This window comes from Actinia tenebrosa, unplaced genomic scaffold, assembly GCF_029948245.1.
Source record: "Actinia tenebrosa isolate PJP-AT-01 unplaced genomic scaffold, QUT_ActTen_1.0 PGA_scaffold0__85_contigs__length_37466705, whole genome shotgun sequence".
NCBI lineage: Eukaryota > Metazoa > Cnidaria > Anthozoa > Actiniaria > Actiniidae > Actinia > Actinia tenebrosa.
The window spans coordinates 8334052-8349161 of NW_028292569.1; the positions used below are offsets into that span (position 1 = coordinate 8334052).

At 38.9% G+C, this 15110-nt stretch overlaps 2 protein-coding genes across 3 annotated transcripts in view; both read right to left on the reverse strand.

Moving 5' to 3' along the window:
• Positions 1 to 2160: 2160 nt before the first annotated feature.
• LOC116295508 (C-type lectin lectoxin-Lio1) lies at positions 2161 to 7110 on the reverse strand. Its single transcript, XM_031703340.2, has 3 exons — positions 6402 to 7110; positions 3707 to 4102; positions 2161 to 3287 (listed from the first exon to the last, which is right to left on the reverse strand). The coding sequence occupies exons 1-3, from the start codon at positions 6466 to 6468 to the stop codon at positions 3025 to 3027; spliced, it is 726 nt and encodes a 241-aa protein (XP_031559200.2). The 5' UTR covers positions 6469 to 7110; the 3' UTR covers positions 2161 to 3024.
• A 127-nt stretch (positions 7111 to 7237) lies between these two features.
• LOC116295524 (run domain Beclin-1-interacting and cysteine-rich domain-containing protein) overlaps positions 7238 to 15110 on the reverse strand; it is a 29987-nt gene continuing 22114 nt past the window's right edge. The window contains exons 15-18 of one of the 2 annotated variants that reach the window (XM_089028782.1): positions 10609 to 10683; positions 10390 to 10480; positions 9677 to 9749; positions 7238 to 8393 (exon numbers count right to left, since the gene is read on the reverse strand). In XM_089028782.1, coding sequence (XP_088884908.1) covers positions 8351 to 8393; positions 9677 to 9749; positions 10390 to 10480; positions 10609 to 10683 — 282 coding nt within the window. In that variant the 3' untranslated portion in view covers positions 7238 to 8350. The remainder of the gene's footprint in view (positions 8394 to 9676; positions 9750 to 10389; positions 10481 to 10608; positions 10684 to 15110) is intronic. The other variant, XM_089028788.1, reaches the window with a different exon arrangement.

The window sequence follows — 15110 nt, forward strand, 5'->3', positions numbered from 1 at the left end:
ATGAGTCTTTAACCCTTCAAAAATAACGTTTTAATGTAGTTTGCTTTAGGCTTTCACCCATTTTTTGTGTCCTAGAGACAGTGTTTAAGTAACCAGCTCGTATTCTTTTATCCGTGGTAATTGCATTAGAAGGTGGCCGTCATAATCCCACTTAATCTGCGACTCTTTTCCCAAAACCAAAACGAACTACAATACCCTGAATTGAAAAGCCAATTACTCTAATTATAATAAAGGAAACATTACTTTTATACCTTGTTTATCTTTATTCATTTCTCTCTCTTCTCAAAAACAAAAGGATTTATTTATTTTAATGAAATGAGAGTGACATGTTGGAGAGTGAATGGCCCCCCTTGACATGATGCCAAAGAAAACCGATGGAAAAGTTGAAGCCCGGTGCCTAAGATATATTAGAGCTTTGAAATCAGAAGTTACAAATCCATCGATATTGTACACAGTAATCCAAGACCTTGGGTCTAGACAAAACACTAGGCTTATTAAACATTTTTGACTTGATTTTCATTTTATCTGAAAGCGTATTTAAACTCTTTCTTTGTTTACAGCTACTTTGAAAAGCTGGTTTTTCTTCTAATTATATGCTAATGAGTAGTGGCAGACGTCAAAGAAATCCAAAAAATCCGAAATTTCTTCATGTTATTTTCTATAATATATGGATATATGTATTGTGTTTCGCTCTGTTGGTTTATCTTTCTTTCTTTCTCTCTCTTTCTTTCTCTCTTTCTTTCTTTCTTTTCCTTTCTTTCTTTCTTTCTTCCTTTCTCTCTTTCTTTCTCTCTTTCTTTTTCTTTCTTTCTAGCTTTTCTTCTTTTCTTTTCTTTTCTTCCTGTTTTCGTTACCTTTCTTTCCTTTCCTTTCCTTTCCTTTCTCTCTCCTCTTTTTTCTTCAACTTTGAATTCGAAACTTGCTAAATTTCGCATTATTTGCTTTCCATAAATCAAAACACACCCGCGCAAGCGCAGGGAGTTAGAGACGTTTTCTGCTTTAATTGGCACGAGTGAAAAACGTCTGCGCATGCTCTGAATCCGTATGCAAATTAGTTAAACATAAGTAAATTTTTAACTTTCAAACATGCCTTATAAATTGGACTTCACAAAATGCCAAAACTTAGTGTCCATGCTTGAAACTTAAGGCTAATTCTTTCATATTGGGTTTGTTAATACAGTATCTTGGTCTGACTAAAGTATACTCTCGAGCTTTTTTGTATACTTTGAGAAAACAAACATTTATTTTCTCACTAAAACTCTTCAACATTCTTAGAAAACGTGCTGAAATGCACGCATGCGCAATTGTTTTTCCTTGGTGTCGCTTTAATTACAAGAGACCCTTATGATACCTTGGTATCACTAGCACACCTATGATTAAAAGGTACGAAAGGTGATGACAATTAATATGGTTGCTAGGCAACCAAAAGGTTGAGTAAAACTAACCTGACAGGCCATCCATCAGGTGTGTGGTTATTTTGAACACTTAATCTATTACTGAAAAATAGGGTCTTTGGGTTCTCTGTATTTTCTTACGTACATTGTCGGCATTTTTCTAACCTTTTCTGATTTTACTGATTGGTCGTTTGATAAAGACATTCATTCTTGGGGTGCATGTTACTTCATAGCCGCCATGTTGGTTGACGATAACAAAGCAATCCTCATTAGCTTTTCTCGTTAGATCAACCAACATGGTGGCTACTTCGTTGTTATTTATGTCTCGAGGGATTTGAGTCATGTGGTTGAACCCCAAGACTAGTTGATGCGATTCTTGTGGATTTGGCGGGAAGTTTGTGCATCAATACGCACACGCGCACCTCTCCTACTCTGATGGGATTGTCCGACTCTTTCTCTCACAATCTTTCGCAATGGACTTCATAACAAAATGTCAAACTTTAAATGCACGATATGTTAGAGGCATGTTTATTAATGGATAGATATTATTTAATCCCAAAGCTAAAATATTATGCGCGATACGTCTGAATCAACACTTAGACTAAGTTGAAGACTAAATGAAGAGAACGTCGCATGAGTTTAACCTAATGACATAAACGAAGACCGCTTTGTATCCATTGTTTTCAAGGCTCATGAAAAGTTCGACTGAAAAGTTTTTGTTAAAAGTCAGCAAAGGAAATAGGGACATTGTAAAACAAAGCTAAGACACATGCAACATATTTAATATTGCTACAATACAAGTTGTATCTGATTTTGCATCTATTTACCTATTAAATTATTTAGCAGACTACTGCTATCTTGGAATGCAATGCGTGCAACCACAAATACAATATGTCAATTCTAATTTGGCCCCATATGCACACGCTTTTAGCATTGTATATGTTCCGGGTTTCCCTCCCTTTGCAAAACCTAACAAGCTAAATTCAATATTTACAATCAATACGTACACAATTTGTATCCATGTATTTCCGAGAGAGTGAAGGATATGGATGACCACAGTTCTAGAAAAGTACAGAAGCAGGATTGCAGACCACGTTTCATTTCATGGAGTATCGCTTCTTGTGCATGAAGAGATAACTAAATGAAGCTAAAAACTATTGCGAGATGCGTCGGTGTTTCTAATAAAACAGTAATGATAAAAAGGTAATTTTTACACCGTGAAAAGATGAAAAAACTTACTGACGTTTCGGACGCTAGTCCTTCGTCGGAGTAAAAGGTTGTGCATGAGTAGAAAATACATGAATATGAATACAACTTAAACAAAGAATCTTTTTCTCAAGAGAATAACACATGTTCTCAACACTCTAGTTAGTTTTTCGCAATTATTAAGGGTAACTTTGTACAAATTATATAATTCCTTGAAAAACAACAACAAAAACAACCACAGCAACAGCAACAACAACGAAACATCACCCTCTTAGATAGTTGCTATTAAATTTCATTGCTAAGAAAGTGAAAAAAAAATGGGAGGGGGTTATTAAGCAGTATCCAACACCTTATTCAATGAAATGAGGTTCTTATTTTGAAACTTTGTTTTGTCCATGCAAAAATAAGTGTGGCGATATACGGGCTAGTCATAATAGGTAAAACCATCACTAGGTACAAAGCTCTGGCCAACAAGACCTCTCGTTGAGTTGTTTAGCTCACAGGTTCTCAGTGGGTTGCTTGTCGAGTGCTCATAGTTGAACGAAAGGCATTGTGGGATAGATTGGCACTTATCGTAACAGTCCATTACACCGGTCGCATTGGTAGCTAGAATCACGTGACCTGTGAGGGCGCCATTCATTCGGCTGATGTCTGTGGACATAGTGGAGGACTGTCCTACTTTAATTTCTAAAAATAAATAAATAATAAATAAATAAACACGGATTTTGTTAATACTAGATTGAAATGCTTGTAGTCAGACTTAAAAATTTTGAAACATTTTTTACAGACGTTCGATCCGTGCCAACGGATCTTCTTCAGCGTGCCGTTGGTATTTGGACAGGCGTATTTAAATGTTAGTATTAGCGTAACGAGAGTTCTATATATTTCTGTATCTTACGGACCGAGTTGTTTGGCATAATGTGTAACAGTGAGAAAGTGGTGTTCATTCAAATCATCGTAGTTACTATTAAACAGACCCGTTTGCAAAAATCTTGCTGTAAACATTGTCTTTTATGAAGCTAATTTGCAAACCAGAATCAATAAGCCAATATTTGATTAGGAAACCAGTAAATCTCTGATTGGTATTTTATATAATAATGGCTTACCTTTTTCGCATACGTAGGACAACCTATTCAAGCACAGCACATCATTCCACTTGCCATCCCAGGATCTCATCTCAGAGCACTTCTCTCCTTGCTTCATAAAGTCATTCGGTTCCCCGAAGCCCCAGAAATTAAACTTCAAAGGCTTTCTTCCATTCCACGTCCATTCTGAACCATTAGTGACTCGTACCAATCCCGTCCATACCCCCTCAGGGTACGGAACTCTTACTAGATGCTCAAACACGAATCGTTGTTCAAGAGCGTCATCAACTTCTACCAGAAACGCATCGTTCCCTCGACACGATATATCAGCATCCGTGTGCTTGACTTTATCATAGACCCGCATGTAGCACGAGTTACCGTATCTTTTCCAGCTTCCACATACTTCGTGATCAAAGTCTGTCGAAAAAAGGAAAAAGATATGGCTTTTATTTAATGTAAGATTACGGATAAAACGCTTAGATTTGGCAAATTAAAACATGTTATGGCTTTTTGTGTAGGTCTTGGCGGAACGCAAACGGTACGTTGCGTCACATCACGTCACGGCACGGCACGGTCACAGTACGTGGCAGATATTAGAGTCACAATTTGCTGCTTTCAAATAGACTGCGAGCAGTCCCACTTTTCCTTCCAGACTCAGTATAATACGAGTGTTTTGGGATTGCTGTGGACGCGCGTGGAGAGTGAAAGAATTTTCAAATCTAGGCATATGGACAATAACAATAAATGTTTAGAAACTGATCCAAATGCAATACATATTCTTCGTGCGTTCATAAGGCTTATATTTATTTTTCTACTGTTATTGCTGTATTTCAAAATTGTATTGATAGAGTGCACGCACTAAATCCAAGAATAATATTTAGTACTAATTAGTAGTAATTGATATAGAGGATATTACATGGGCGAGCGGAGATACGAAATTTATCTTCGAGTGTTGAAAAGATATCTCACGAGTGAGCGCAGCGAACGAGTGAGACTTTCAACACGAGAAGATAGATTTCGTATCTCCAAGCGCCCATGTAATATTCTGTTTATTATATAATTATCCATAACATCAACTTAATAAGCTTTTTATTATTATGACTAACTAATAGCTTAAATACACATGGTAACAATATTTTCACATGTGCAAATAACGTTATTTTCGCATGTGAAAATATCAGTTTTCCGAAAAGGAGAAATATAGGTATTTTATGGATAATCATATGATAAAAAATACTAGTCAATGTGTAATATTCAAATAGACACAAAAGAAGACAATGGAATTAGGGTCTGCTAATGTGTATTCGTCTAATATCTATTGCACGGGTTTAATGACTACCCTCTATAGCTGACGTAGTGTTACCATAGTAACCTTATATGTGTTCAGGTCTATAAAAACTGAATCCTAAACTCATGAACTTTAATATAGTTGGCCTGTGTTGGGTATGAATGTGTGAACCTGCCTTAGCCATATAGATTACAATATTTACTATTGGAACTACCGAAAACTCTAGAGAGCCATCTTAAATAAGTACGATTAAGCTATATATGTGACTCTTTTTCGGATACTTGTCTCTATTATCAAATGTACTGGTATCATTGTAATTAATCTAATAGAGCTCTTGATATAGTCATTACTCTTGACCTTATTCAAGAGTGTTTTCCAACGTATATCAGTGGAAAAGACACAAGTTTGAGATCCAAGCAGAGTCGACAATATCTCTAGAAGTAGAGTGACGTCATGTTGGTCATTATTTGTGATATCAAGCTCTTTGGGATGATTAACTACACCGTTAAGAAAATATTACAACTGATTTCAGTGAATATCGAATAAATACGGAAATTGAAATAATAATACTAATTTTACAGGGAACAATTAGAAGTACATCCTTTTAAAAACCTTTTTCTATTCAGTCTTTTTTAACAGGAGACTAAATCAGGTTTTAAGTGAACATTTTTAACGCCGAAAATCGTCAATTCACCTCGACATGCAGTGGTTTTCTTCGAGCTAGAGAAAAATTGTTTTTGCGAGTGACAGTAATATAGAGGGCCAAAACACTTTCAGAATGAACCCGATATAAATGTGGTATGAATTGCTCTCATGGTTGCAGCTTCACTTTAAACTACCAGAATGATGATGACTTTTTTTAAACTTCTTTGCCATAATTTTAATTTTGCTTTACAGTTCACCAGACTATGATTTTACTCGTTTCCGCCATTCATGGAAGCATTTATTATTCTTTCTTAACTAGGTTTAAGAATGTCAAAAATGATTCGGCGTAGCGATCGTGAGACATGGACGGCACGCGACAACATTTCAACCATCCAACACAAACCAATATATATATTTTAGTGAAAGAAAGTTTCACTGGAATGCTACAATTTTTTAAGCTTATGAACAAATAAATAATAAATAAATAGTGAAGGAATAGGATTTTTAGTAGCAATGGCATTTCACAGAGTGGCTCTTCAAGCACTGAATTCCAAAATTGGCGAATTTAGAGGTTGATTTTTTTGAATAGATCAATACATGCCTGGGGGATCCGCGCTTTTGCTCTCAAACGTCTCCTAGCTTCTCATTAATAGTACACCAACGCTTTCCTATTTCTTATAGTACCGATAAACACACATACGAAGCGCCTCTCGGTCCAGTTTCTAATTTCTTACAGCGTAAGCTTGAGAAAGGACAAACAAACGAATAAATAGACATACTTACTTTGAGGCGCTAGACTCCAACAAAGGGTACCCAAGACAAGAATATACACCAGTATTACTTCGTACATACTGCACGACAAAATTACTGAAATTTTCAAAGTACCGTTTCACAACGAAAGTCTAAAGATTATACCAACAAAATTTCTATTTCCTGTTTTAAGTATCTTCTTTCACCTTGAAGATACCATTGCCAGTTGTGATTAATGGTAGCTTCAAGCAGTCCTCGAACAGACCGCCCTGATAGATGGGAAAACGTGATACGAAATCCAACTGCTATATTTGATTGCTTGAAGTCTGGATGTTGACTGTTGGTTTATATGAAATGATACAATGGATGTGGATTATCTGCAAGCAAAGCAAACGAACAATACGATGGTTATTAAAGACGGGAATAATGGCTTAGAAAGAAAAAAACGAAAAAAGAAAAAAAATTCATACCTACAAAGCTGTTTAAAATGGGGTTTATCACATTCTGCAAACACAAATATTCTATTGAAACCATTTCTAACTCTATTCATTAATATAATCATATGTAAGTCTTTTTATTTGTCGAAATAATGATAAATCAACCCCCAAGCGGGCAGGAAATTCTACCGATTGTACTTATTACACAATCTTGTTATGCCGGAGATGGTTTGTCAGTTTTATATATCCCGAGTATCCCTTTGTTTAACGGACAGTCTTAATTGCATTCACTTTAAAGCTTATCACTGACTGACTGACGTCTTTTAGATAATCTTCGTAGCTCATTTAAACCGGAAAGTTTATTTTAACGTGGGGCTAATGAGGAGAAACAAAGCCGATAGTCGTAAAGATAGATATTATAGTTTTCAGCGGTTTTGCATTGTATTGACCATTTATTTTGATCGTGTGACGTCAAATACAAACGCGAAGTGTTTTCTATAATCAATGCTGTGTTCAGATAGGACGAGCTGCTACTATGCTAGTAGCGAAAAGTGCCTGCTTTGAAAACCTAAACATTGAATTCAACTTTAATTAAAAACCTTTTGCATCTATATAATTGACCGACTAGTTCGAGTTGACTATGGCTCAGGTCAAACGTCGAACTGCACATGAGCCGAACCTAATAACATCGAATTAGGTTCGGCTCATGTTAAGCTCGACGTGACGTTTGACCTGAGCCTAGAACAATTAGTCCTCCAGTCCTCCAGCCCTCCAGGACTAATTGCTAAATAGTCAACTACAATAATCGTCATACCTCTTGTGGCAGCTCAGGTAAGGGAGTTGCTTTATGGAGTGAAAAGCGATTATCTGTCTCACTGTCGCGATGTGTCGTTTCGCAATTTAATACTTCATGATCTTAAAGTAAGAACGAAGGCAATGCCTAGCCAAGAATAAGATTACTAATTGATATTCAAAACATCTTGTTTAGGAATATGATATCTGTTGAAATATTTTAATTCGGTGCATATTTACATGGAATAGCGTTATTTAAAGGAAAGAGTATCAAAATTGCACAATTTTAGAAAATATTGACCATATATTATTATTTCGAGGAATGGGGATATTTTGTACATCAATAGAACTTTAAAACCAGTCCAGTTTTAGTTAAGTCGAATTCTGGTCATTCTTGTCTCCGAGCGTGCGTTCCTCCCGGTCAGCACCGAGGAATACCCACGCATGCGCTGTAATGGTCGTCAAACCAGTGTGGTTTTAGTCAAGTGGAATTCTGGCCATTCGTTTGTTCGAGCGTGCGTTCCTCACAGTCAGCACCGAGGAATACCCACGCATGCGCTGTAATGCTCGTCAAACCAGTGTGGTTTTAGTCAAGTGGAATTCTGGCCATTCGTTTGTTCGAGCGTGCGTTCCTCACGGTCAGCACCGAGGAATACTCACGCATGCGTTGTAATGGTAGTCAACATGATCATCTTGACACTATTATAATACTTTAATAACGACCTTTTCGGGGTCCATCTCAGTTAAGTGTTGTTATTCATCATCAGAAGGTATAGGAGCAGCGAGTAGAGATTTTCTATATACAAAAAGCAAGGGATTAGTAGACCGAGATAACACATTTATTAATATTCATAAGGGCTCTTTCTTTCTTACTGACGACCAGGCCCTCTCCCTGACCGTATGACCAAAGGCACTACTTACAGACAAATCCACATTTATAAACATCACATTACGAACATCTCGGTGAGGGATGATTTTAAAGTAGACATTGATGAAAAAACCTTTCATAACGTCATTGCAAGAAGTGAATAGAGGTTTTGCACTATCACGTGACGGCAGCCATGTTAGATTGCAGGAAGCATACAATCATTATTCAATTCCTAAGAGCAGAGGGATTTTATTGTTCTGCCATCTAACCACAGGCAGCCCAAGCTGTATCATGGGCTTGGGCACTTGATGGTGCAAAACCTCTATAGGGCGGACACTTCCTCTGGAACATTTGTTGCACATTAACGCACAACTTATAAAATATATATAATTACGAAAAATATAAATCATATTACTATCAAAATCAAAACATACTACTAGAGTGATGATACTTGGGCCCTTGAAACAAAGGCCCCGTCCACACGTATCCGCAAATTTTTGTATCCACAATTTTTTTTTTTGCGGATACGGGTTGCGTCCACACGTGTCCGGAAATTTTTGTGTCCGTATCCGCAAATTGTACGAAAACGGATACGTGTGGACGGTGAAAACGATTCGAATACGCTGCGTGTGGACGCAAACATTTTCGTATCCGCAAAAAAAATTTGCGGATACAAAAATTTCCGGATACGTGTGGACGGGGTCAAAGTTGTAATGTATGAATGAGTGACTATTACTGAGAATCTGTGAATCTGTTACTATGCATTATGTTTAATATTTTTCATGGGGCCGAGTAAAATGACTAGCTGTAAGGAGCTAACCAGCCATTGACGGCTCATGATTTAGATCACGTTCCTCACTCTTGATGTCAAGATACTATCATTACTAGGAGAATATAATTTTTATTGGGAGGGGGGGGGGGGGGGGTGGGGGTGGGTGGGGGGTGTTAAAAGATAATTCATTCGGTTGTTTAGTTTTGAGATTTGATTTTTCTTACACTACCATAGCGAAAGCTATAGCTACTTCTACTACATTTTCATTATTTTTAATATAAAAATTTAATTTTCTAATTTTGAGTATTTTAGCATTATTACAAACGGTACATTTGAAAAATCATTTATCAAGAAGTGCTACCCCCCATAGATAGCGCCCCTGGCTCCTATGTCCCTGACTACGTTGCCAAACTCGATTGATAAGAGTTTATTAACCCACCTTATTCTTATTCTTTCACACTTTGGACACTTTTCTTTGACATAACAATCCTTATGAAAAGATGCTCTGCAATCTGTATGAAACATTAAGACATCAATAAGAATTAAAAGGAACTGGGTGATTTTTTTTACTATTGCTATTTAGTTTTGCCTGGCTGTACATAGTGAATGGAAGCCATCAAAATAGACCGTTTTCTTAAGGTTGCGCGCGCATCCAACTTGACGGGCCACAAAATTCAGTAAAATTGAGAAGCCAGTTTTGTATTTAAAGAGGAGAATAATCAATTTTATGAATTCTTATCGAAAAAAGGTTCAAAGCAATGTATAATAATACTCTTATTCTGGTATCGTGGCCTGTCAAGTTCCTTAAATTTGGATGTGCACGCGCAACCTTGAGAAAACGGTCTATTGTGGTTGTCGCTTATTAATAGGCCGTTTGCATGATCGCGTCATTTTACTACTACTAACAAAATTCCTCGTGAATTTTCTTTCTTATTCAAATTTGTATTTCCTAATGAGAATAGTAAGACAATTGCTGCTAATTAACTCAACAAAAGAAAGTGTGCAAGGGAGTCTGGTATTGGTAGTAAATGACGATATAATTCAAGTGCTGTTCGTGATCCAGATTGATCAGAAGAGATAACATGACATAAACCCCTAATTCAATACTTTCTGCATGATTCTACGTGAAGTTAGTTGTAGCATTTTACATACGTGGACACTGGTAGGCTTTATTTAGATCAAACGGGAAGATGACATCGCCATTTCTACAGTATTCACAAATGAATCCTTTAGCTTGGCATAACTGAAGAAAAAAAAGGACAAAAATGAAAACGTGCATGGTATTATCTATAAAACATAAAAGACGACATAAATATGAGACGACAATTCACTGAGTTGTTGTGTTTTGGTATATTGTTACAGGCAACTCACCGGACAGTCCTCAACGTGCATCAAAGATTTCGTGACGAGGTTTTTAAAATAAACTAACAGTTCTCCGCTTTTGACCTGCAGCAAATACGTATTTTGAGTCACACATGTAGCAGCAGTAAGGGGGACTCGCGGAGCGCCGGCATTTGAAAAAATGACATATCGAAAAACCCCAGCCCCCCCTGGGGTTTCGGAGGTAGGTTAAAGGCCCTACAGGGGGTCTTGCGCGATCCGTCGGCAGCCGCGCGATAAGTCCTTACTGCTGCTGTGTTTGGGTACCGCAAACGGAGGTTAAAATATTTGTCGGATATACGATGCATGAATGTAAAAAGTTCACCAATGATTTCTGTGTGATTTGTCTAAGATTCGAAGTTAACATACCTAAGCCGAAGGGTTTCTGGTGTTGTGGTAAGAAAATGCAAATAGAAGACGACACGTCAGCACAGTGTTACGAGTGTGGTAAGAATATTCGTAATGCCGTACCGAATGCTACCAAAGAGCAGTATTACGCCAATGGAGGTCGTACGAAGACCCCATACAAAAGAATAAAATACTTCCGAGACTGGATGAGTCATATCCAAGGTTATCGACCGGTATATTTAGACGATGAAGTAAGGCAGAAAATCATAGACCATTTAGAAGAGCCAACCCCACAAAGTCTACGGAAAACGTCGAAAAAATTAAAGCTAGGGAAATATTACAAAGCTATTCCTTATCTTTTGTCTGAAATTACCGGTAAGTCTATTCCCGAGGTTTCTGATATGACAAAAGCCGAGTGGATGTTTTGTCGGTTGGATAAGGATATTCCTTATTACCCTGACGTAATCTATGAAATATTTTACAAAATAGACCCCAACCACCCACTGTTAGGATGGATTCCAAGAAGATAGTGGATCTTATGGTGCGTAATTTCCAGACTGTCGTTCGATATGTAAACGAAATCCTGTCTCGCTTTTTTCAAAGTAGATGTTTACTGAGCAAGCTTTCTTTGAAGCTCTTCTTTTGCCTCCTGGTAGATCTTTTTGCGAGATTCCTCGGAAAGATCTTTTACGACTGTTTTTTTGTTTCTTATGTCCGACTTTAATTTCTCGTACTTTTCCTCTTCGGCCAGAATAAGCGAAAACTCTACGTCGTCTATCTTTCTGTCACGCAAAGCCTTTGAGACAAGGTCAGTGATAGTATTTACTTTAGCCCTTGACAGAGCTATTGTCGTGTCGTGTTTTGATATTTTGCTTGACAACTGTTTCATAATACCTGTCGTAACAGCGGAAACGATGCCGCAGGCTGCCCCAACGCCGGCCAAAGGAACTCCAACGATTATTCCCGGCCCAGTAAGCGAAGCAGCAACGCCGGAGCCCGTTAACACAACGGATATGGATCCTGAAGTTATCGAAATCTTATGTAGCGTACTCCGGGCTCTGACGTATTTCTTCCTAACTTTTTCGTAGTGTTTTGTCTGCCCTTCCAAGTAAGCCAGGATTAAGTTCGCCTTGTTTAAACGAAAGTTCTCGGCATTTAATTCGTTGGGGCCCTCCTTAGGAAGTTCAGGATAAAGTGGAGGTGCTGATGGTATAACATCCATTATATATACTAATGTACGACGCCTTTGGGAATAACATAGAGGAGCAGCCACATCATGACAACCGGGATTACTGGAATTGGAGGGCCTTTAGGAAGATGTTTCCGCATGCAGACCCCAGTAAGTTCGAAAGAAGACCCGATGGTATTTATTACCAAGGTTCCCGAATGTACAGCAATGAGGATTTGAAGCCTACGCTGGTTAATCAAATAGACGATCAACTGAAGCATTCGCCAATGCATAAGCCAACGCCAGCGCCAACGCATGTCGAGCCCGGTTGGTCAAAGGAATTATTATTTACTACAGGTACTTATCCGATACCCGCGGTTTCATTTGATGAACATCCAAGTTTGAACCTAACGTTGAACATGCGGATCTCTAACGACCATTCCTTTCCGTTAAAGGTGCGAGATATCTTCAAAAACGTGCCCATTAATCATACCACCGCTAAGGAATCTCATGAATGGTTAAGTGGTCCTAACATGCGTTATTGGCCGCAGCAGTTGAACTTTGCGGTTTGGTGTGCCACTAGCGGCTGCGGTGTAAGCGCAAACTTGATGAAGAATTCGATATTTATGTTTCATTTTCACTTCACGGTTAGAAGAATACTGCATGAAATGGGGGTGGTTGCATTACCGGGAGATGCCACGTTTTATCCAAGAGATAACAAATACAGCGTGCCGGCTTATGATAGACTTTGTAAGGAGTTTGGAGTTGTAGGGAAGGATTTCCGATGCACTACGGGCGCTAACAATGGTCTGGGACATATTTGGGCTTATTGGGGGATTGGTGGGCACGAGCTAAGCGATAAGGAAGTGCATACGCTGCGGTTGCAGTGGGACACTGGGTATCACAAAGAAACTCACGACAGTAGCACCTTCTTTGAACCAAATGCCAAAACCACTAAGGAAGTTAGAGACGGACCTCTGTTTAAAGACGAGGGTGGTAAGTATGCAGGGGCCAATCCACTGATTATTAGGATTACCAACGACGAGCAAACGAAGCAATACTTTAACTTTATACCCCCAGAAGGTAAAGGACTAACCAAAGCTGGCCTTGCCCGTTTAAACCGCAGCATAGAAGCTTACGTGTATTCCATTTTGGGAGCTCAGGTAAACACCCGATCGAGTATAATTGGAAATACCGGCGCCGCAGAAGAGACGCGAGCCGAAGCTTTGATTCTATTCGAAAGTTCGATCTTGGAGGGTGACATTAGCAAGGGCGTACAGCGTTACCAACTAGCTATACAAAATTCTAAGGCGAGGTTGGACTATGCAGTAGCCCCGGGTTGTTGGTTAATGCCTAGTAATTTATCTATAAATACTGGTTCTGTAGTAGGATACAACAACAAACTTCAACGAGCTACTAAGGATATGAAGTTTGGGGTGAACGACGTGAACTCTGACACCATCAGGAGGCACTTAGTTGAACAGCCTAAAAAAGTGCACCAACCACCTAAAAAAGAACCATACCGAGCGCCTAAAAAAGAACCATACCGAGCGCCTAAAAAGGAGGAGGAATATGACCATAACTTACTAAAGGCTGGCTTAGCAGCTGCAAGCATTGGTTTGAGTTATTATATATGGCGATGAACAACCCCTACGTAGCTGGAGTAGATTGCGTTTATACGACTTACACAGGCGAGAAAAAATACGACCAAGCATCTTGGGTTGATGTCACGGGGATGTCCGTGAATTTGAACTACTCGGGAAAGAAGTTGATCCTTTGCAGTATTTGCATTGGCACGAGTAGTCATGCCAACGTGGGCTTTAGGTTCCTGGATGACAACGGCATACTGCAGCCTATGCGTGTGAAAGATAATAACAGGGAGCCTGTGCATTTCTCCGTAGAGCCAAATGCTAGTAGCGCCGAGAATTTATCGGTTTGGACTTTCCACATGGTCGCCGATTGCCATGGGAAGGTAAAGCTGCAAATACGCGTAGATGACACCGGGAGCGTTTGCATAAATAGCATAGAAAATCAAAGGGATGAAAGATATAACCACGCCACCATTAGCACTTTAACGGTAATGAGCCTCTAGTATATATGAACCCACACGCAAAGGAAGATTGGTTTCTTTATTATTTGAAGGAAAAGGTGTACTTACACAATGACGATTGGGTTGACACTGGATTGTGGGTGGAGGCTGGAGGTTTAGCATTGATTATATGTAATATTCACGTTAGCGTGAAGGAGGAACACGCCATTGGATTTAGAATTGTAGATGAGAATAATTATACGTTACCACCTTACAGGGGAAAAAAGAATAATAGAGATCCAGTTCATTTTTCATACGAACCCGGAGATACTCTAGATGACATAGCGTTGATAACTTTTCATATGATAGTCAATTGTCGATACGCAAAGCTTCAGATTAATACTTACGCGGAAAGTAATTTTAACATTTACATTTTGATAAATGCTGTCGCAACGCAATCCTCTGTACCGGGTAATTCTGCTTATAATCATAAACCCATTTCTACTATGACTGCCCTACCTTTAGTTCCGCATTACCAAGGCGGCGCAAATACTATCTTTACTTATCCCCAGTCGAGAACACCTCGGGCGCCCGACGACGATGATAAGCCCCCAGTAACGTACGAGGATAAGATTAACCCTTCATCTTCTTCAGGAGTACCACCCCAATAGCTACGACTAAGATCCAAATGTTATTCCCCACGAACTTTAACAGTTCGCCGCCGGTCTTCAGTGTCAGGCTAAGAACGCTACCAAGCAGCCCAGGCAAGCCGGCTGCCATCTTTTTTCCCAAGTCCGTCAGCCCACTGCCTAATTTCTTTACGCCCGCGCCTGTAGCCTTAAGCGTGGATAGGATAACTCCTACTACGGTGCTAATAGCAACCGCAAATACCAGCGGCACGCCATATTTCACCAAAGCTCTTTTTATCTTTTCCTTGGTGGTAAGCCC

Excerpts from the sequence above, each read along its gene's own strand:
- LOC116295508 (XM_031703340.2), bottom strand. The coding sequence starts at position 6,468 with ATGTACGAAGTAATACTGGTGTATATTCTTGTCTTGGGTACCCTTTGT. Across the intron at positions 4,103-6,401 it reads TTGGAGTCTAGCGCCTCAAA|ACTTTGATCACGAAGTATGT; the intron begins GTAAGTATGTCT and ends TTTTTTCGACAG. Across the intron at positions 3,288-3,706 it reads GTCCTACGTATGCGAAAAAG|AAATTAAAGTAGGACAGTCC; the intron begins GTAAGCCATTAT and ends ATTTATTTTTAG.